This window comes from Eurosta solidaginis, unplaced genomic scaffold (genome assembly GCF_040869045.1).
Source record: "Eurosta solidaginis isolate ZX-2024a unplaced genomic scaffold, ASM4086904v1 ctg00000221.1, whole genome shotgun sequence".
Taxonomy (NCBI): domain Eukaryota; kingdom Metazoa; phylum Arthropoda; class Insecta; order Diptera; family Tephritidae; genus Eurosta; species Eurosta solidaginis.
Window position 1 is genome coordinate 483,563 of NW_027136906.1, and position 23,066 is coordinate 506,628.

At 39.2% G+C, this 23,066-nt stretch overlaps 1 protein-coding gene across 1 annotated transcript in view; it reads right to left on the minus strand.

Annotated features, from left to right (window-relative positions):
- LOC137235753 (uncharacterized) overlaps window positions 1–23,066 on the minus strand; it is a 184,912-nt gene that overhangs the window by 37,623 nt on the left and 124,223 nt on the right. Inside the window, exon 3 of the mRNA XM_067758609.1 lies at window positions 20,436–20,571. Within this exon, the coding sequence (XP_067614710.1) occupies window positions 20,436–20,571 (136 nt within the window). The remainder of the gene's footprint in view (window positions 1–20,435; window positions 20,572–23,066) is intronic.

Below are 23,066 nucleotides of genomic sequence, written 5' to 3' on the forward strand. Positions count from 1 at the left end.
AACTAGCTTTCCCGCCAAAAAACATATGTTTCCCCATATGCGTCGAAAACGACGCATGAGGGTTACCAACGTAACTTTTTGAATAAATCCCAAGAAAAACTTTTTTTTGTATCCAAAACCAATTTGAAATATTAAAGAACTGTTATTTACAAAGTCAAGAAAAATAATTAATTTTGAGCCAATTTCTTTCACAAAAATGCAAAAAATATAGATAGGTTTGCCGATTTTTGATTTATGATTAATAAAATTTGTAAAATTGATTTTATCACAAGTGGGCGGTGCCACGCCTATTTAAAAATTTTTTTCAAATTTTTATGAAGAGTGTCAATATCAGTCTACGCATCAAATTTCAACATTCTAGGTGTATTATTTACTAAATAATCAGGTTTTTTATGTTTTCCAAAATGTTATATATATAAAAAGTGGGCGTGATTATCATCCGATTTTGCTCATTTTCAATACCAATCTATTCTGGGTCCAGATAAGCTCGTGTACCAAATTTGGTGAAGATATCACAATATTTACTCAATTTACTGTGTTAACGGACAGACGGACAGACGTACGGACGGAAGGACATAGCTCAATCAAATTTTTTTTTCGATACTGATGATTTTGATATATCTATCTCGATTCCTTTATACCTGTATAACCAACCGTTATCCAATCAAAGTTATAATACCCTGCGTACAAGTACAGCTGGGAATAAAAACAAAGGATTTGGTTTCAAGTTTAATTAATGTTATATGCTGACTAAATATCCACTTTTATATGTAACAAGATTATGTCTTTGTTTAAAGAGTCATCTTTTATTTCTTCTGGTCCATTTATATAAAGGAAAAAATAAACAATTTTGTGTTTTCTCTTTATTGCCTCTTACCCCTCCCTCCCATTTTCTTTATCATCCATCACTTATTCCCAGTCCCAGTCCCAGTCCCAACGTGTGGGTGAGGGAAGTCCCAGTCCCAGTCTAAGTCACAATCCCAGTCTAAGTCCCAGTCCCAGCCCAGTCCCAGTTCCATTCTAATTCCCATTCGATTGCTCTTTCTTAGAAAAAAAACAAAAAAATAAAATTTTTGTCTGCAAAAAAGAATTAAGGTATTGACCGCCCTTACCATTTTAGGGCGTCCAAAACAGACAACATCCGATCCTAAGGTCTACTCAATACGCTCACAAAATTTTATAAGAATCGGTCGAGCCGTTTCGAAGGAGTTCAACCACAAACAGTGCGACACGAGAATTTTATATGTGTGATATAGAGTAAAGATGGGTTTGATGGTGAATGAGGACAAAACGAAGTACCTGCTGTCATCGGCCAAAGAGTCAGCGCATATGCGCCTTGGCAACAACGCTCCTGTTGGCAGCCATAATTTCGACATAGTAAAAGACTTCGTTTATTTGGGAACCAGCATCAACACTAGCAACAACATCACCACTGAAATCCAGCGAAGAATCAATCTTGCCAATAAATGCTACTTTGGACTAGCTAGGCAATTGAAAAGTAAAGTCCTCTCTCGGCGAACGAAAATCATACTCTATAAGTCACTTATCGTATCCGTCCTGCTATATGGGCAGAAGCGTGAACCATGACATCAGCAGATGAAGCGGCTTTGGGAGTGTTGGAGAGAAAAGTTCTTCGAAATATTTATGGACCTCCACGCGTTGGCGCTGGCGAGTACCGAAGAAGATTTAATGATGAGATGTACGAGCTATACGCAGACATCAATATAGTCCAGCGAATTAAGACGCAGCGGCTGCGCTGGCTAGGCCATGTTATGCGAATGAAAGATGATGCTCCGGCCAAGAAAGTGTTTCTATCGGAACCCGCCTATGGAAGCAGAGGTAGAGCGCGGCGCCCACTCCGTTGGAAGGACCAGGTGGAAAACCATTTAAACTCCCTTGATGTGTCCAAATAGCGCCGGTTGGCGGAGCGAAGGAGCGACTGGCGCGCCTTGTTGGACGGCCACAACCGTTTAGGCGGTTAAACGCCAATTAAGTAAGTAAGTAAGATATAGAGTTTAACGGTTTTAAAGACTTTAACAAAAATTTATTAATCTTTTTTTTTCTACATTTAAACATCTAAATACGCTCTTGTGTGTTTTAATACTGTCCTAATATCTATTGTAAGTACACTTTAATTTTTATGCCATAAAATTTGATAGCCAAACAGGGCAAACAAAAGACAGGGCAAACAAAGTTATAAAAGGTACAAGGAAGCGACAATTACTAACATAACGGAACACATGCCATAAAACATAATGTCACGTAATGTTGTAGCAAGTCAAATTTCAGAAGCATAAAATGTCCAATGAAATTTATGAACTGTAAAATTTACATGTACACGTAATAAAATTAGGTAACTAACAGTCATCCACACTAACACAACGATAAAACAAAACACAAAAAAAACAATGAACAAATTAACTGCCGATGTGAATAATAAATGATAATTATGAATGAACAAACAATGTGAGTAAACAAGAAATATGTTTAACAATTGCAGGGAGTAGAGGGAAATCGCATAAGAGGTTGGAGAGAAGAAACAATAAACAATTTACGTTGAACTGAGTGGTCCGTGAGGATCTCACAAATACTGATGAATTCATAACGTTACCAGAAGCTTGCTGACCGACAAAACTGGAAAACGCTTTTAGAAAGCAGGACCTATGTATTTTATAAAATAACTCCATTCTCTTGGCAAATACAAGAAGTTTCCTAGCACCTATTCTACTTGCTGCTTTCAGATCTGATATCTTTGCTTGAATCTTAGTCTGGTGGGCGTATGGTTCGAGCAAAAAACATGCTCGATCGTTCCCTCCTCCAATTCGCCATTTCCTAAATTCGCTATTACTGATAAGGCCCTACTTAAAAGATTATGTTTCCAGAGTGAAGTTTTTAGTCAGAATACCCATTATGAGCGTACAATCCCTCTTTTAATGATAGGAGTAACTTTGTTACGAGGTAGGTTGTTCACCCGAACTCGATTATGTTTTACTAGCCCCCAGACATTGAGTCTCATTATAATTGTTAACACATTATTCACCACCGCCAAGCCTACAGGTGAAATGTGCAGAATGGCATACAGTGCAGCGGTCAGCGTTGTTTAACAAAGAGCCAGATTCAAGGAGCGCAGCTATGGATTATCCCATTATATCTGTGTCACAGATTGGAGAATAATATATAAATCTTACCCTCGGAGGATATGTGGATAGACAGGTGTGTTTTCTGACTGTAGATATATGCGTATCTCATTCCGTTATCCAATCTGCTTTGGAAAGCAGAAGATTAACTACAGCTACTGGCGAGTACAACCAAGTTCAGGGAGAAGTGACATCTGAAGTCGTATGTGGGAAGGTCGCGGCTCTACACAATTTTATAGTAGCAGAAGTTGCTGTTGAGTCATATTGCAAGCATACTTCTGAGTTGACCATGGAATTAAGATCGACATGCAAAGAAGGATTTTTTGATTAAAGAACAAGGACGTGCGCACTAGCTATGATAAGGAGATCAGCAGTAGATGAGTGCTGCTGGAGGAAAGTTGACAACTACCATAAAAGGCGAAGACAGAAGAACGGGAAAAAAATCACATCCAGGTGTATCTGTGGGAAAAATACTGGCATTAGCAAACCCATTAGGACGCATCCGACGGAAGAAAAGGACTTCCCAAAAAGAAGGCAAGTTTGGACTCAAGCCAGGACGCACTAGTATTGTGAAACATCATATCGAAACTTAAGATACAAAGCCATTCCGTCAAGTCCTTCAAAGTATTTCATTGCTAGAACAACAGAGTATGAGACAACGCACCAGGATAGAGAAAATGAGAGAAAGTTACGACAACGACATGAACTCGGAAGGTTTGTTGGAGGGAGATTTGGTGCTGTTATAATACACTCACCGGTCTTTCATCAATATTTCGGGGGCAAGTCTTATACAAAGTTGTAAAGTGGATCAGCGGTTTCACCTCCCGCATACGAAAAATTGCAAAACCCTGAAAAGGAATATAGATGGTTCATTTGAAAAAGCAGCAGTCGCAAGTAAATTAATGCTGCACAACCGCAACAGCAATATAAGCAGATAAGACCATAAGAAGTTACGCACACATATTCACAGCACCAAAGGAGCGCGGACATTACTTTCTACGCACAGTAACAAAGAGCGCAGACAACATGACTCACACATACACACAGCAAAAAAAGTTCGTATGAAATTTCATAAACTCCAGGTATTGCTAAAGCCAATATGCGAAATAGAAACGACAAAAAGTATGCAACTATTCGAGAAGGACCTTCGCGAAAAGTCTAGATCCTAAGAATATTAAAGCAAAGCAATTAAGGAAAGTCAATCACTTTGATTTAAGCTTTTTATAAATAAAATATGAGAATACATTTTACAGCTCTACTACCACAGTAGTGCTGTAAATAAAGATTGGACAGTTCAGTGGAGCAAGGCGAGATAACATCCAAAGAGATTGGAGGCTGAGCTCCACTTCCAATTTGCGTCGTGATCCTTTAAATTTTTCTTACACATTGGAGGGATTCGGCCTATCTGTTTTACGCCGGCTCTGAACGGCTTCTGCAAGGCAAATAAATTTTCAATGAGCAGCTTTTCATTTCAAAAATACACTCGGAGTTTCTAAATTTTTGATGTAGCTTTGCCGGAAATCGAACACAGGATCTTCGGTTTGGTAGAAGGAGCACGCTAGCCGCATACCACCGCGGCCGCCATTGAAATATTTATCGAGAATATTTGAAATTCGCAGCAATATGTTTTTCAAAGCCATTTATTTTATTTTGTTTACTAGCTAAAAACATTTTATATTTTCAATAACTTTTCATGCATAAAACATTTTCTAGCCAGTTTTATTTTATTTTCTCTGACCTCCATTTTATATACATACGTATGTACCTTATGAAATATTTGTATAAAATTTTTTTTCCGCGTATTTTTCAATGCATGTATATATATATTTTTTTATATTTCCAGAAGCAATTTACGCTATCAATTATTTGGGTGAATTTGCTGTGCGTAATGTAACTTTTATTACAGATTTTATTTTCCAAAATGGAAGGGCATTTTTGTTCGTATATAGCAAGATATAAATAAAAAGGATCTATTTATAGAATTAATTAGTTGTTAAAATTAAATATGTAGATAAACATGAAATGAAATCTCTGCGGATAACCAAGCTTCTGTTGAACTTATTACAGACATTTTTTTTTATATTTTTGTAATGAAATCTGGGAAATTCCGCTAGTTATACACCTTATACTAACGTTCGAATCTATGAGTTGTCGAATAAATAATTCCAATATTCAGTAGACTACTTTGGGAGTAGAACAATTATATTTGATATGATTAGTCATTCCTTAGCTTGCGCTGTTTTTAAACTCTCTGTTGCTTCGTTCGCATATTTCTCCTAAGGTCTAGACTTTTCACGAAGATGGAACAGTTTTATCGCATACTTGGTTATTTTGCTATATGCGTGTGTATGTGTGAGTAAAGGCTTCAGCTCTTAGTTGATGACTACATATGTGTATGTGAGATAATTGCTTTGCATTAATGTGTACATGTACATAAGAGTGGCTACTTGCTGTTTTTGTTGTTGTGATTATTTACTAACAGAATATTGATGCTAATATTCGTCACACTTTTTGTAATGTTCATGGAATATGGAAAAATTAAACGGAACATTTTTTTATCCACAATTTATTTCGGTAATGTTTTTGACGTGAAATGCACATTGATACTCCCAAATTTGAATATTAGGACAGATTGTTTTTAATGAGCAAATAAATCGGGGAAGAGTTCAATATCCTTCAATGAACATTGTAGTAGAAAAGCACTTTAAGTAGTACATTAGTAGTGTAACTCATTTTGTAAATTACAAAAGGTTTTGGAGAAACTGTTAATTTTTTGTTGAAGAACGCGACACTTCAGAGTTTTATTCAAAAAAAGATCTATCAGAGATTTTGTTTCAAAACAACCTATCTAAGATCAATACATTTGACTTATGATAAGGCGTTTATGAAAAAATTCTGAGATGTGGCGTTCTGCAACCAAATTATGAGATAGAACGCTTTTGAAACAAATACTGAGCTAATTTTTGAAAAATATATTGAGATTAAGCGAAACTTGCCCATCTCCTTAGAACTTTTAATTCAGGCTTTGACTTTGAAAAAGGAATTCAGCTTACGTCCTGTCTTACTATGCATGCATTGCATTTACCTATATATATTCTGAATTTTCGAAAAGCTCATTCCGTCTAAGTATTCATGTAGTATTTCCGGAAAAACCTTTCATTTAGAAAGTTCGAAACACAATTCTTTGATAATACTTCATGCAATCCGAACATACCAAATATATATAAATAATATTTTAATAAGAGAAATATTATTGATAAAAACTCCAATACAGACTGAAGTTCCAAACACGCTCAATGAATACAACATCTCGTCAAAACATCTCTGGTATTAACTAAATGCAAGATGGCTGCAATTGTCAAATATTTTGTCAACGAGCGAAATTTCAGCGTTTGAATAATGGGAATCCACCAAGTCTAGTCGTTGTAGGTGTTATGTGTTAATTAAATTAAATATTTGGAATCATGGAAACTAAAATCTGCTCCTGCATTAATGAGCCTTGAGTCAGATCAGCAAGCGTTGGGCGGAGACCACCTCATGTAGGTTAGCAAGATCCTTCGGGCCGAAAGTGAATGACAGGTGGTTTGCCGAAATAATTGGGTTCACTAATGCTTATCTATGAATGGTCATTGGGGCTTTGACAAGGCACTGTCTAATGGGAATCCATGCGGCATGTCTCAATTCACTGGAAGCGCCATCCTGCAGCAGATGTATGGAAGATAATGAAGTGGAGTCATCGAGTCACTTTTTGATTGATTGCCTAGCTTTTACCAGAACAGGGCGAAAGTATTTCGGTCACGATTCACTTTGATCTACAGAGGATTTATCCAAGGTTACAATAGGTCTTAGTAAAAACTTTATCGTTGCAACACAAGGATTCTCTAAGTAGCTATAGCTATGTAACCGTTATTTTATATGCTATCACAAGGATTCTTCTTGCGGTCCAAGCCCAATACCAGGGCAGCTACCACCAAACTTTACACCAATCGCCCTACCTACCGCAAAATAATACCGTATACGACTACCCACTTTCCTTTTGCTCTGAAGTTTTCCAGCATTTCCTAGACTACCTGAATGATAAAAGAGGCTACATCGTGTCTCCATGAGTGATAAGCCCAATAGTCCCACAGCCACACTCGGAGCCTTCAGACGTTGACTCCTAATTACTCTTATGGATAGACTTAATACATGCAAATATAGAGCCCTTGTGTCTTAACTGAACTCCGTATTGAGGTGCTGTCAATGCCGCGGAATCCAGCTGGGATGCTTTCTAGGCAATTTCGAGATTAGTTGGTTATACCAACCACCTCGGTGAACGACCCTTTCAAATGAATTTCTTTGCAGATAAGTCCTTTAACCTGCATCCACGTGGTAGCAATAACCATTTGCTTTTAGATTGCTGATGTATCCCGAACAGATAGCTTGATTTAATAATTGTAAAAAAATGTTGTTTAAAAAGATTACATTTTTAAGGCAATAATGGTCCTTCTTACGAATATTTTTAAATACGACACATAACTCAATATAGTAGTAGTTTAGTATTCAAGCGTCATATTTAGAAAAATACTACAAGAGACAATAAGAGAAGAAGCGAATTGCCTACAGTTTTTACATCACTAACATTTCTCTTGTACCAAATATCTTTTTTTTTTTTTTTTTTTTTTTTTTTTTGCGGGGAGGCTGAAAAATGCCTAATGCACCATAATTGCTGCCGTCGCAGCAACCGTGTGTCCGTAGACTAAAAAACAGCCCCGTTCTGGAACCGTCGCCCACCCCGGCACCACTTTCGCATTACTTCAGGGTGGCGTTCCATATTTCTCATTTTTTAAGAGCCTACTGTTGTCCCTGCGTCCAGGTTCCCGCTATTTGCTCTGAGTGTCCATTTAATCACCACTGCTTCGCATGCGCATTTCTCTGCGCTCCCTCTCAGCATCCATCAGGCGTGTCATTACTATAAATGCCTTTTTGCTCACTGCAGTCCAGCATTCTTTCCTGCTGCACATATGTGAAACTAAATTTCTCGTGGTAGGTTCCTCCCCAAAGACTCCATGCAAGGTGAGTCTTTCTTCGTGGAAACGGAGGCAGTAGAACATAACGTGTTCTTCGTTTTCTAACTCTGTGGTACACATTGGGCAATGAGGATCTTCCTCTATCCTACGCTTCCATAAATACTCTTTGAAACCGCCATGTCCACTCATTTTTTGCGTGAGATGGTAGTTCAGTTCGCCGTGCTTCCGCTCATTCCATTGAGCTACGTTCCAAACTAGTGTGAAAGTCCAACGCCCTTTACTCGAGGCCTCCCACCGTTCTTGCCACTTAGCTATTGTTTGTGTCCTTGCTCTTTTCTTGTCTTCTTCAGATGGTCGCTCGATATTAGTGTTATACAGATCGGCCATTTCGCTTGCCAGTAAGTCCACTGGGATTTTCCGGGTTAGAACCAGGATCGCGTCGTCGGACACCGTCCGATAAGCACTTGCTATTCTTAAAGAAGCAAGTCGGTACGCTGCTAATATATATTTTTGATGGGTCTGTTTAGATCCATACCACACTGGTGCTGCGTATAGTATTATTGAGCTGGTTACTGTGGACAATAGCTGACGTATAGCTTCGCTCGGACCACCAATGTTAGGCATTATTCGCATAAGTGATCCATTAACTTTGGTAATTTTCTCCCCCACCGCTCTGAAGTGCTCTTTGAAAGTTAACTTAGAGTCAATGTGCACTCCTAAGTATTTTAAGGAATCCTTTGAGGTGATTTGATGATCCCCGACAGTTAAGACTAACTCGTTCGCCGACCGTTTGGAGCTTACTAATACCACTTCCGTCTTTTGGCTAGCCAACTCCAGTCCTGTATTGGTCAGCCATTCCTTTATTCTTGCTACGGTGTCATTACTTAATGCTTGAAGCAGGTCCAGTTTCTTGGCCACTACTACCACTGCAATATCATCAGCATATCCCACAATTTGCGTGTTTTCTGGTAGATCAATCTTTAGCACCCCGTCATACATTACATTCCAAAGCGTTGGACCGAGAACAGATCCCTGTGGGACGCCTCCTGTTATTTTGTACTCTTTTGCTCCTTGATCCGTGTCAAAAAGAAGTACTCTGTCTTTAAGATAGCTACCTATAATTCTGCCATTATCTGCATCCAGTTCGCAGTGTTAAAAGCATTCTTGATGTCCAACATAATCAGTGCACAGAACTTCCTTTTATTTTGGCCTCCAGAGATAGCTTCTCTAGCTATATTGACGACTGTTTGTATTGCATCTACGGTGGATCTTGATTTGCGAAATCCATATTGACTATTCGATAAGCCACCTGGTCTTTCTAGAGTCAGCTGTAGGCGCTCACTAATTATACGCTCGAAAATCTTCCCTAGGGAATCCAGCATACAAAGTGGCCTATATGAGGATGGTTGGCCCGGCTGTTTACCACGTTTCAGCAATAGGACAAGTCTTTGTCGTTTCCACGGGCGAGGGAACACGCCTTCTTGCATACAGGCATTAAAAAGATCAGTAAATAATGTAGCCCTAGTTGTAATCGCGGCTTTAAGGGCTATGTTTGGTACTTCGTCGGGTCCTGGGGATTTGTTATCAGCAACTCTTTTTGCAGCGTCCAGCACCTCTTGCTCTGTAATTTGCGGAATTTCCGTACTTTCTAGATCTTCGCTTGGATAAGTCCAGCGATCTTGCGCCGGGAAAAGTGTTTCAACAATAATATTCATCAGTATCGGGCACGTAGGTTGCTGTGATATCGGTCCTTTAACTTTGGCCATCACAGTTCTGTAGGCTGATCCCCAAGGATCTAGGTCGACATTATCCAGCAGTTCCCTAAAGCATAACTTCTTGCTCTTTTTTATGGCATTTTTAAGTGCCTTTCTTTGTGCGACATAGGTGCTGTGTAGCTCTGCATATCGTGGTGATGAGCGTGCCCTCTGCGCTGTTCTTCGTGCTTTGTGGCATTTTCTACGCTCTTCCGCAATTTCGTCATTCCACCAATATACCGGAGTGCGCTGTGCTTTTCCGCGACTTCTGGGCATGGCAGCATCACATGCCATACATAGCAACTTAGTGATTTGAACCGACTGGTCTTCCGCATGCGATTCTCGTACTATGGCGTCCTTCCAGATAATGTCAAATATTTGTGGGTCGAAAAGGTGCTGTTTCCATTTCCTACTTTGTCGATGTCTTGCTGCTACCGTTCGTGGAGTTTCGAGCAGCTCTACGCTAATAGCTTTATGGTCGCTGTGTGTGTAGACGTTGCTTATGGACCATTTTGCTCGTCTTGCTATTTCGCTGCTAGCGAAGGTGAGATCTATAATGGATCGTCTGGTACCTGTATCGAAGGTATATATCCCTGGTTCATTTAGGAGTTCTAGCCTCAAAGAAGTAAGACTTTCGAGGAGAACTCTCCCTCTTTCGTTGGTTCGTCTACTTCCCCACACAGATGACCATGCATTGAAGTCTCTACACACTAAAAGCGGGTGTTTACCTCGTGCTTCAATGGTGATCCCGTATATCATGTCTTCGAACTCGGCGATGCTCATGCTCGGAGGGGCATAGCAACTGAAGACGTATATACCGTTGATTTTTGCCCACGTGAATCCTGCTACCGTTGGCGTCATAATTTCCTGTGGGAGAAATTTCCCTGGTGCCCAAATTGAGGCTTTCCCTGCTGAATCTGAGAGCCAACCCTGCTCCTGGCGATTTTTGTATTGTTCAGAGAGTACCACTATGTCATATCCTCCTTCATAGACTGTTTGGGATAATAGTAATAATAATTTAAAACTGCCTGCTGAATGTTGTCCCCCACATAGCGCGCATTTCGGTGCATTTTCGCAACTTGCAGCCTTATGACCTTCCTGGCCGCATTTCCTGCATAGGCTAGACCTATCTACAGTCTCCTTACATTTCTGAGCTATATGCCCGTAGCCCCAGCACCTATAACAGCGTTTTTCTTGCTTGAGCTCTCTAATTCGGCAGGAAACCCATCCTACCCGGATTCTTTGCGTATTAAGAACCGCCTTGGCATCATCCGCTGTAAGGCTTATAAGTGCCGACTTCGTGCCACTGTACCCTGTGCGTATGCTTTTTATGGCAGCCACATCTGGAAGTTTGATGTTGCATTGCTGGTGGAGGGCGTTGCAAATCTCCTCGGGCGTAGTAATCTCATCGAGATCTCTGCACTGTAGCGTGACCATTTGGGACTTTGTTATAACTTTAGCTGAGTCCTTTAGTACCGCTTCAATTTCTGCTTGGTACGCGCTTGTTTTCCCATCTTGCGATTTTTTCAGCTCTAGTAACAGCTCTCCTTTCGCCGTTCTTCTAATCGTTTTGACGTCATCACCCAGGGATTTTAATTCGTCGCATCTTCTCACTTTACGCAATATATCGGCGTACGTCGCATCCCCCGCCTTGGAAATGATGATTGCATCCGGCCTAGCCTTAAGTGATTTTTTCTTGCTCTTCTTTTTGGCTAACTGCCACTCTCCCGTCTTTTGGGCTGCAGTTTCCTCTTTCCGCTCCGTCTTCTCTTGCGTTTCTTGCCGTCGTTTGTGTCCACCCACGTGCCCTGGTAAGACATCTTTTAGAGTAGTAGTGGGCTTTACCACGTTGTTCTCCTTGGTCGAGTACGAATTATTCCTCGGTCGCTTTCCTGGGGGTGATGGACTTCTATCCTTGGCGCATTCGCTTGCACGCAATTTATGTTCTAAATTCTTTACCTCTAGGGCCGACTCGATGTACAGCACTTTTATTACGGAGGCCAAGCGCTTGATTTCCGCGTGTATATTATTACGCCCTATGAAGAACTGCATCAAGTCCTCAATCGCCTTGCCTAGCTTGGTCATCTTTTTCTCTCCAGGGGGATTTTGCTGATTTAACGCAGCTGACGCCTGCTTAATTAGCTCACTTAATAATGGTGTGCCCGTTTGAGCCTTGCTGTCGGAGTTCTTTTTGCAAAGCTTCGGTGTAGCACCCGGCGACAACGCTCCTTGCTTGCTTTCGGCCTCCGCTCCTTTGGGTTTCGTTACCACTTGCGACGAAATGTTAAGGCCCCCAGCCGATGGGCCACGCCCTTCTGGAGAGCGATCTAGCTTCCTTCCTACAAATGGATTGAACGCCATTTCATTCTCCTGTGTTTGGTTTTTTATTTTAGTATTGTTGTTGCTCATCATTTATTTAATTGGGTCCCCACTTGAGGCCGCTATCTTGGTCCGAGTGTGCAGTTACCTATATAGATCCCGTGGTTGTCTATGCGAAGGCAGGGAGGCCACGTGAAAGTTGACGCAGTCCCTCATGAAGACTGCGTTCAGAGCCAGATCAGTATTAATCGGGAGGATCTCAACCGAACCTGCACCACCAACTTAATGATGACGGACTTACCAATATCTATAAATCATTTTAGACAGAAGGTTGTCATAAAACCTCAACGTGGAGGAGAGTGAAGAATACGTCGATAGCCCTTTATGTATGTAGAAGGGATGTACGTGGGGTATATCTCCTTCTCTATATCATTAGATATTAATAGCGATTGTTAAGATAATCCTATCCTATAAAGTCCTTTTTTGGTGGACGCCCACTAAAAAATAACGTACTTGAGGAAATTTGATAGGGGTATGTAGGCTATCAATTCTTAGTATATCGGGAGCCCTGAAAATAATTCCGATGGCTTCACTGTACGCCATTCTGCATATTCCATCTGTTGACTTGATGGCGATGAACATACATAACAACTGCAACATCGTGTATACGTGTATATACCGATGGTAACAAAGTAATGTAATTAGTATGGTCTGTGGTGTACTGTGCTGATCAATAAATAAACCGAGTCTTTAAGCTGTCAGATTACTATCCGTGAACTGAACAATATTGAATACATTACTAAAACGACAGGCGAAGCACGAGGCAACGGCCAAATTGAACGCCTCCATCGATCGATCTTGTCTATTATTTCAAAGTTGGTGATCCACCTAAATGTTACAAAATGTTTGGTAGTGTACAGAAAGCAATAAACTCCCACGTAAGTACCAGTATGAAACGAACACCATTTGAGTTGTTGTTCGGCACTAAGATGAAAAATGAATTTAGTGCCGATACATTTGATGAAGACCGACAGATGATGCGTAACGATGCAAAGCGTCAAATTGAAGCAGCAGGCGGAAAATATAAAGCAAACTACGATAAAAAGCGAAAGAACGAACACACGTAGAAACTTAATGACCTCGTAGCAATAAAGAGGACACAATTTGTGGCAGGGTGAAAACTGGCAAGCGAGTAATTAGGGCCATACAAAGTAATAAAGGTTAAGCGCAATGGGCGCTACGATGTGCAGAAAGCTGCAAACGTTGAAGGGCCTACAAAAACGTCGACAGCAGTTGACTTTATGAAGTTGTGGTGTAATACTGAAGGTGAGGAAGAACTTTCTTCTGGGTCAGAAGAAATGTCGGATGGCCGAATGTAAAGTGAGCACCACACATAAGTAAAAGCGTTAGGCATTGGATGTCGTATGAGCCGAAGAATATTGTGTGAATGCTATCATGAGAAGACACAGATGGAAGCGGCAATCAGTAGTTATCAGGAGTCGTTGAAGTGCAGTTGTCGAAGCGAATTTGCTACAAATACGTTGAAACCGTCGGTCCTATACTATTCCTCGAGATTGAATTTACTTACTTAATTGGCGCTTAACCGTCTAAACGGTTATGGCCGTCCAACAAGGCGCGCCAGTCGCTCCTTCGCTCCGCCAACCAGCGCCAATTGGTCACACCAAGGGAGTTTAAATCGTTTTCCACCTGGTCCTTCCAACGGAGTGGGAGCCGCCCTCTGCCTCTGCTTCCATAGGCGGGTTCCGATAGAAACACTTTCTTGGCCGGAGCATCATCTTTCATTCGCATAACATGGCCTAGCCAGCGCAGCCGCTGCGTTTTAATTCGCTGGACTATGTTGATGTCTGCGTATAGCTCGTACAGCTCATCATTAAATCTTCTTCGGTTCTCGCCATCGCCTACGCGTAGGGGTCCATAAATCTTTCGAAGCACTTTTCTCTCGAACACTCCCAAAGCCGCTTCATCTGCTGTTGTCATGGTCCATGCTTCTGCCCCATATAGCAGGACGGGTACGATAAGCGACTTGTAGAGTACGATTTTCGTTCGCCGAGAGAGGACTTTACTTTTCAATTGCCTAGCTAGTCCAAAGTAGCATTTATTGGCAAGATTGATTCTTCGCTGGATTTCAGTGCTGATGTTGTTGCTAGTGTTGATTGACGTATTCACATACCTAAAACTCTAACTCTTTCATTTTCATTAAAAAACATAGACACATTGTTATTATTAATATTTAATTTGTAATCATTAATTAGTGACAAATAAACACTAATCTTTTTACATTAAATCAGTAGAAATACTGGAAAAAATACATTGACAGCTAAGCAGAAATTAAGGCTATAATCTTTGATTGTACTACATCTGAAAGACACTGCCTTTTGGGGTCACAAGCTTTTTAATGAAGCCTTTTCAGCGAAATCAGATGTAGAAATTGCGGGTTAGAGGAGGAAATTATCGAGCACGTTTTATGCCCGTGCCCTGCTCTTGCAAGGCTAAGACTCCAGTTATTAGGAGTGCACAGCTGTAAGATCTAGAAGCAGTTAGTAGCGCAGGTCCTAAACAATTGCTTTGGCTTGAAAAGCGACAATTGGACGGAGATATTTTCCAACATAAATTTTTTATGCTTAAACTATCAATTTTAGAAGATTCTTATTAAAAGTATTATAAGCCTACTCAAAATGATTTCATAATTGCTCATTTTCATTTTGTTTTTTGAACTTTTTTTGATAATTTAACACGCCATTCTAATTCCACGATTAAGGAGTGGAGCCAAGCTATTCAATTGGAAGGTATCGCACCGGAGATAAATGTTCAGGTTAGTAGCGCAACTCTTTCAAGGGATTTCGAGTGCAATTTTTAGCTTTTTCAGTCCATTTTCAAACCTCTCCCACCCGTTGGAACTCACTTTTTTTTTCTCTGATCCCCTCATTTTTACCGGAAGGGGTAACGTTGTCATAGAAAATCGTATTTCTGATGATTGGGCTAGTGTCTGAATGTTGTTTTTTCCACAACGTACCTGATCCATATCCAGGCCCATCCATTCTGCCTAGAGACGAACTTACTAAATTGCTCTCAAGTAATAGTTCCCGGACTCGATCTTTCGGTATGGTACGGGCACAACTTTTGCCTATCAAGGCTGCTGGTCAAAGACTAATACATTTTGTTTAAGCAAATTACAAACCCGCACATGGGAGGCCAGCATCACATGGGGTTAACAGTTATAAAACCTCTCCTAAAGCACAAAAACGTTCTTTACATTTGTTTTGCAATAATTTGAAAGATAGTTTTGCAATTTCATCTACAATTTTTAAAGCATCAGTGATTGAAATATTTCTTTCAATCACGTCCTTTTTTTTGCCTAACATGCGTAAATTTGTTTTTATTACAATGTCCAACAAAGCTTTCGATATGAATATTAAAAATGAATTTTTAAAATAAATAATGAAATATTGTATACGAGTAAGTGCATAAGTGCACATTCTTTTAAGAAAAACAAAAACAAAACAATCAAACAAGTTATTTTACAATATAATAAATTTGCCCATTTTATAGTAAACCAACATTATTTGTGTAAGTTTTTGTTTTTGCCTCTTTGTGTTCTTGTTTTTTTTTTTTTTTTTGCTGACATTTGGGTTCAACCGTATTGTGTACACGCCCAGTGGGTCTCGTTCTGCTTTCAATTCATTACATATTTATACTCAGTTGAGCAGAGCTCACAGAGTATATTAAGTTTGATTGCATAATGGTTGGTTGTACAGATATAAAGGAATCGAGATAGATATAGACTTCCATATATCAAAATCATCAGGATCGAAAAGAAATTTGATTTAGCCATGTCCGTCCGTCCGTCCGTCCTTTAACACGATAACTTTAGTAAATTTTGAGGTATCTTGATGAAATTTGGTATGTAGGTTCCTGAGGTCTCATCACAGATCGCTATTTAAAATTAACGATATCGGACTATAACCACGCCCACTTTTTCGATATCGAAAATTTCGAAAAACCGAAAAAGTGCAATAATTCATTACTAAAGACAGATAAAGCGATGAAATTTGGTAGGTGAGTTGAACTTATGACGCAGAATCGAAAATTAGTAAAATTTTGGACAATGGACGTGGCACCGCCCACTTTTAAAAGAAGGTAATTTAAAATTTTTCAAGCTGAAATTTGGCAGTCGTTGAAGATATCATGATGAAATTTGGCAGGAACGTTACTCCTATTACTATATATACACTTACTAAAAATTAGCAAAATCGGAGAAGGAACACGCCCACTTTAAAAAAAAAATTTTTTAAAGTATATAAGTAAATTATGTCAACATTCAACTCCAGTAATGATATGGTGCAACAAAATACAAAAATAAAAGAAAATTTCAAAATGGGCGTGGCTCCGCCCTTTTTCATTTGTCTAGGATACTTTTAATGCCATAAGTCGAACAAAAATTTACCAATCCTTTTGAAATTTGGTAGGGGCAAAGATTTTATAACGTTAACTGCTTTCTGTGAAAATGGGCGAAATCGGTTGAAGCCACGCCCAGTTTTTATACACGGTCTTCCGTCTGTCCTTCCGCATGGCTGTTAACATGATAACTACAGCAAAAATCGACATATCTTTACTGAGCTTAGTTCACGTACTTATCTGAGCGCACTATATCTTGGTGTAAAAAATGAACGAGATCCGACTATGACCACGCCCACTTTTTCGATATCGAAAATTCCGAAAAATGAAAAAAATGCCATAATTCTATACCAAATACGAAAAAAGGGATGAAACATGGTAATTGGATTGGTTTATTGACACGAAATATAACTTCGGAAAAAACTTTGTAAAATGGTTGTGGCACCTACCGTATTAAGTAGAAGAAAATGAAAATGTTCTTGAAATCTTTGCAGGTATTACATATGTAAATAAATTAGCGTTATCCAACAGATGATGTTCTGGGTCACCCTGGTCCACATTTTGGTCGATATCTGGAAAACGCCTTCACATATACAACTACCACCACTCCCTTTTAAAACTCTCATTAATACCTTTAATTTGATACCAATATCGTACAAACAAATTCTAGGGTCACCTGGTCCACCCTTATGGCGATATCTCGAAACGGCGTCCACCTATGGAACTAAGGATCACTCCCTTTTAAAATACTCATTAACACCTTTCATTTGATACCCATATTGTACAAACAAATTCTAGAGTCAACCCTGATCCACCTTTATGGCGATATCCCTAAATGGCGTCCACCTATAGAACTATGGCCCACTCCCTCATAAAATACTCTTTAATGTCTTTCATTTGATACACATGTCATACAAACGCATTCCACGGTTTCCCTCGGTTCATTTTCCTACATGGTTATTTTCCCTTATGTTGTCACCATAGCTCTCAACTGAGTATGTAATTTCGGGTACTCCCGAACTTAACCTTCCTTACTTGTTTTCGTTTGCTTTGTTTATTTTAAAACAAACCCATTGCATTGAGTTTCATATGTCACATTGGCATATGGATATCCATGCGGACAACTACATACATATGCATAGATATATCTAGTGAAAGAGGGATTAATGTGTCCATTACTTACGATTAGGCGTGGTCGGATGGTCGAGTTTAAATCAAACACGTTTAGTTAGAGTTTAAATGGACATTAATTCACTTTCTTTAATTGTTGTATTGAATATTTGTTTTTAAAAAGTAATAAAGGATATTTAAGGATATTTAATTAGATTGATAATTTCAATTACATTTCGTTAAAACGTTAACACGATGACGACTCAGCAACAACTGCTTCGTGCCTTTTTGTAATTTCATCATACAGGGTGATTCACGTGCCTGTTCTCCCATCGTTACAAGGTGATTCATATGTTAACTTTGGTTGATCAGCCTCTACTCAGGTATGACTTATATTATTATCATTTACACTAGTTTGTAGTTATACTATATATGCATGTGTGTAACCACTTAATTTCAAATTTGCATGCATTTATATACATATGTGTGTGTATTTGTGAGTAAAAGTAAAAAACTTCAATGATTTTCATTATGAGCTAAATGGCAACCATCCAGGTCAGACAATACTATCCGTACTTTATGCGAAATGCTGCGGCAATGCACTGTGCTGTGTAGACATTTGACAAGCAGTATACGTACATAAGTATGTATATACAAATGTATGTAGGTACTACGTTTATACTAAGTGGAAAGAGTGAAACGATGTAATGGTTTAAGGCTTGATAAAAGCCTTTTATGTGGGCCGGTACGAGTTTCAGCAGCAATGCATTGTGTCTTTGCTTCTACTATTGTTACAGTTGTTCTTGTATTGGCGGCCACCGTGGTGTGATGGTAGCGTGCCCCGCCTATCACACCGTATGCCCTGGGTTCAACTCCCGGGCAAAGCAACATCAAAATTTTAGAAATAAGATTTTTCAATTAGAAGAAAATTTTTCTAAGCGGGGTCGCCCCTCGGCAGTGTCTGGCAAGCGCTCCGATTGTATTTCTGCCATGAAAAGCTCTCAGTGAAAACTCATCTGCCTTGCAGATGCCGTTCGGAGTCGGCATAAAACATGTAGGTCCCGTCCGGCCAATTTGTAGGGAAAAATCAAGAGGAGCACGACGCAAATTGGAAGAGAAGCTCGGCCTTAGATCTCTTCGGAGGTTATCGCGCCTTACATTTATTTATTTTTTATTTTCTTGTATGTACGAACGCTCATGTCTACAAATTTAGATACATATATATAAGTGTATATTAGGGTAGTCCTAACTTTGAACTTGGTGTGGTAGACAAGGTTGGGTTGAACTGGATGGTCAAAAGGGGCCTCACAAGGGCGGACATCAGAGCAATTTACATGCCTAATACTTATGAGAATAATCGTCGAAACTATACAAGTTTACTGGACCTATCAAAGCGAGGACGTCGTTGGTTTGGAAACTCAACGAAATACAGAACACGAAGTATTGAATGCAACACACAAAGTTGCAGATAATAAGTCCACAGGGCCGGATGGAAGGCATCGTCCCAAGTTTATGAAAACGTCAAAATCTGGTCCTTTGCTGAAACCCGATAAGATGCCTGATCAGCCATCCTCGTTTCTCGGGCGTAGTACACGTTAGTGTCTGCAGCCCAGGTGACATATCAAATAGTCAGTTTGGGTTTCGAAAATATAGATCCACGATAAAGCAATACAAATAGTTGTAGCTAGAAAGCCATGACTGGAAATAAAATTAAAGGACGCTCTGTAGCTAGCAATAAGACAAAAGAAGTGATTTTTGTGAACACAAAGTGGACTGAGGACGAGTTAGTGCTTACCATAGGAGATTATCAAATAAATTAAATGCCTTACTTGAAATATTTAGGAGTAAACATTGACTTGAAACTACCCTTTACGAAGCACTTCATGGAGGTGGAATAGACACCCTTTTAAGCAATGAGAACATTGCCTCATATTGGCGGCCCAGGTGAAGCTACCCATCAGCTTTTGTCCAACGTAACTATTGCAGTAAAATTACCCACTTAAAAGATATACTATCGGCATACCGAATTTCTGCTAAACTATTATCTAGAGCTTAGAGGACGGTATACGACGATGTAATCCGTTTTTTTTTTCTTTTTGCCTCGACAGAGTCCCATTTGATCTGCTGTTAAGAGAATTGGCCGATCTGTATGAAATTGGAATGGGGCAACCATCTGAAGGTGCAAAAAAATCGCAAGGTCATGAAAAATAGCTAGGTGGCAAGAAAATTTGGAAGAATTGGGGAATGGGATAAGTTGAAGCATCGGGACTCAATTGAAAAACGAAGAAGACGTAATGTTATATTTCTCTCGTTTTCTCGGCGAAAGGCACTCTTTCACAGAGGTTTTGGAGGAGCCGTCCTTAAGAAACTTAGTTCCCTTAATGTGACCACACATAGATTGCTGGACTATTGTGAGTAAAATGGCCTTTCTAGCATAAATGCATGCTGAAAGGGATCGCAAAGAAATGCGCATGCGAAGAACTTCTTTAATGACTTTTTGTTGAAAAATATTTTAGTTCAGTGAACGAATTTAGTTGAATATTTTTTCAACAAAACTATTTTAGCTATTTCTTTACATAACTTTTGGTTTGGTACGCTGTTTTGCAAAAGCCGTAGTTGCGGTTACGAAAGAGACTAATCTTAATCTCGTTTTTCAGTTTAAATCAAACTTATTTATATATATAGCTTACCAACAACAATCATATCTTCATGCCCTGAAACTGTTTGAAATGATGGTGCTTCTCCCGAGACCTCGCAGCGATAACGGCCTGTGGATTGTAAAGTTACGCGACGCAGCACTACAACATTATCCGTTGAGTTCGGTAGCTGTTAATAAAAAAAAAAAATAAAATAAAAACTGGGTTAGCTTAAAGAATAGTTGCATATTAAGAAAGTATATATGTACATCGGGTATGAGAACTTCTTATTTGTCTATCTATACCGTGTGTGTATAGATGAAAGCGATTTTAGAAACTGTGCCTGTATTAGTGTAATATATATTCGTAGTGGCTTAAAGAAATAAAGAAATTGAAATGGAGCTGTCAAGTGAAGAAGTTATTTGGTATAGAGTTTCCATATATAAAGACATTGGGGTTAGAGAGGTAGTGGAAGTAGTAGAGTGAGTAGGAATGAAACTGGGAGTAGAGTAGCAATAAGTTTGGGAGTAAGAAAGGGTATGGAAGTGCTAGTAGGAATGATAGTGGGAATAGAAGTAGAAGTGAAGTAATAGTGGGAGTGGGAATGGTAGTGGGAGTGGTAGTGGGAGTGGTAGTTGAAGTGATAGTGTGTGTGGGACTGGAAGTGACGGTGGAAATGTGAGTGGCAATGGGTTCAGGAGTGGGGGGGAAGATAGATGGAATAAGGGATGGACAACTATTGATAAAGGAATGGAAAATAAAGTAGAAGGGAATGGGAAAGAGAGTGAAGAGGGGAACTTAGGCCCACTTTTAGAATGTACGCAAACCAATTCTCGGGCAGAAAAAAGTCTGCCGGGTATTCTAGTTTTATATAAATCTGAGAAAATTCCAATAGCGACCACGCCCTCTTGGTTTAAAAAAAGTTGTTTAGAATTTCACAATCTGGGAAATATATTAACGTCAGGTATGGACTAATCGAATCCTGGCAAGCCCTTCTCAACATACAGGTCCGCTAGTGTGTAAATCAGAAAACAGAACTTACCAAAGATGAGGAAAACATTATAATAAAACAAGTAAGGGTATCTAAGTTCGGGTCCAACCGAACATTATATACTCAGTTTTAAATTAAATTATACAGTTCATTTCAGTTAAATTACTTTTATAATCCTACTGAAGCATATTCTGAACACAAACTAATCCTAAAAAAGTAGGGGGGTCTAATGTCGGGTGTAAGCGAAGTTGCATTTACGCTAATGTTTTTATACTCAGTTGAGCAGAGCTCACAGAGTATATTAAGTTTGATTGGATAACGGTTGGTTGTACATATATAAAGGAATCGAGATAGATATAGACTTCCATATATCAAAATAATCAGGATCGAAAAAAAATTTGATTGAGCCATGTCCGTCCGTCCGTCCGTCCGTCCGTCCGTCCGTTAACACGATAACTTGAGTAAATTTTGAGCTATCTTGATGAAATTTGGTATGTAGATTCCTGGGCACTCATCTCAGATCGCTATTTAAAATGAACGATATCGGACTATAACAACGCCCACTTTTTCGATATCGAAAATTTCGAAAAACCGAAAAAATGCGATAATTCATTGCCAAAGGCAATTAAAGCGATGAAACTTGGCAGATGGGTTGACGTTATGACGCAGAATAGAAAATTAGTAAGATTTTGGACAATGGGCGTGGCACCGCCCACTTTTACAAGAAGGTAATTTAAAAGTTTTGCAAGCTGTAATTTGGCAGCCGTTGAAGATATCATGATGAAATTTGGCAGGAACGCTGCTACTATTACTATATATGTGCTAAATAAAAATTTGCAAAATTGGATGAAGAACACGCCCACTTTTTAAAAAAAAAAATTTTTTAATTCAAATTTTAACAAAAAATTTAATATCTTTACTGTATATAAGTAAATTAAGTCAAAATTCAACTCCTGTAATGATATGATGCAACAAAATACAAAAATAAAAGAAAATTTCAAAATGGGCGTGGCTCCGCCCATTTTCATTTAGTTTGTCTAGAATAAATTTAATGCCATAAGTCGAACAAAAATTTACCAATCCTTCTCAAATTTGGTAGGTACATAGATTCTATGACGGTAACTGTTCTCTGTGAAAATGGCCGAAATCGGTGGAAGCCACGCCCAGTTTTTATACACAGTCCACCGTCTGTCCTTCCGCTCGGCTGTTAACACAATAACTTGAGCAAAAACCGATATATCTTTACTAAACTTAGCCCACCTACTTATCTGAACTCACTTTATCTCGGTATAAAAAATAGCCGAAATCCGACCATAACCACGCCCACTTTATCGATATCGAAAATTACGAAAAATGAAAAAAATGCCATAATTCTATACCAAATACGAAAAAAGGGATGAAACATGGTAACTGGATTGGTTTATTGACGCAAAATATAACTTTGGAAAAAATTTTGTAAAACGGGTGTGACACCTACCATATTAAGTAGAAGAAAATGAAAAAGTTCTACAAGGCAAAATCAACAGCCCTTGGAATCTTGGCAGGAATACTGTTAGTGGTATTGCATATATAAGTTAACACAACAAACGTTGCAATAACAAAATTATTGCATCACAGCAATATCAAGTGACAATGCGAACATTTAACCTGATTGTTTCCCATGGGCAAACGACACCACACGCGCTACCAAAATA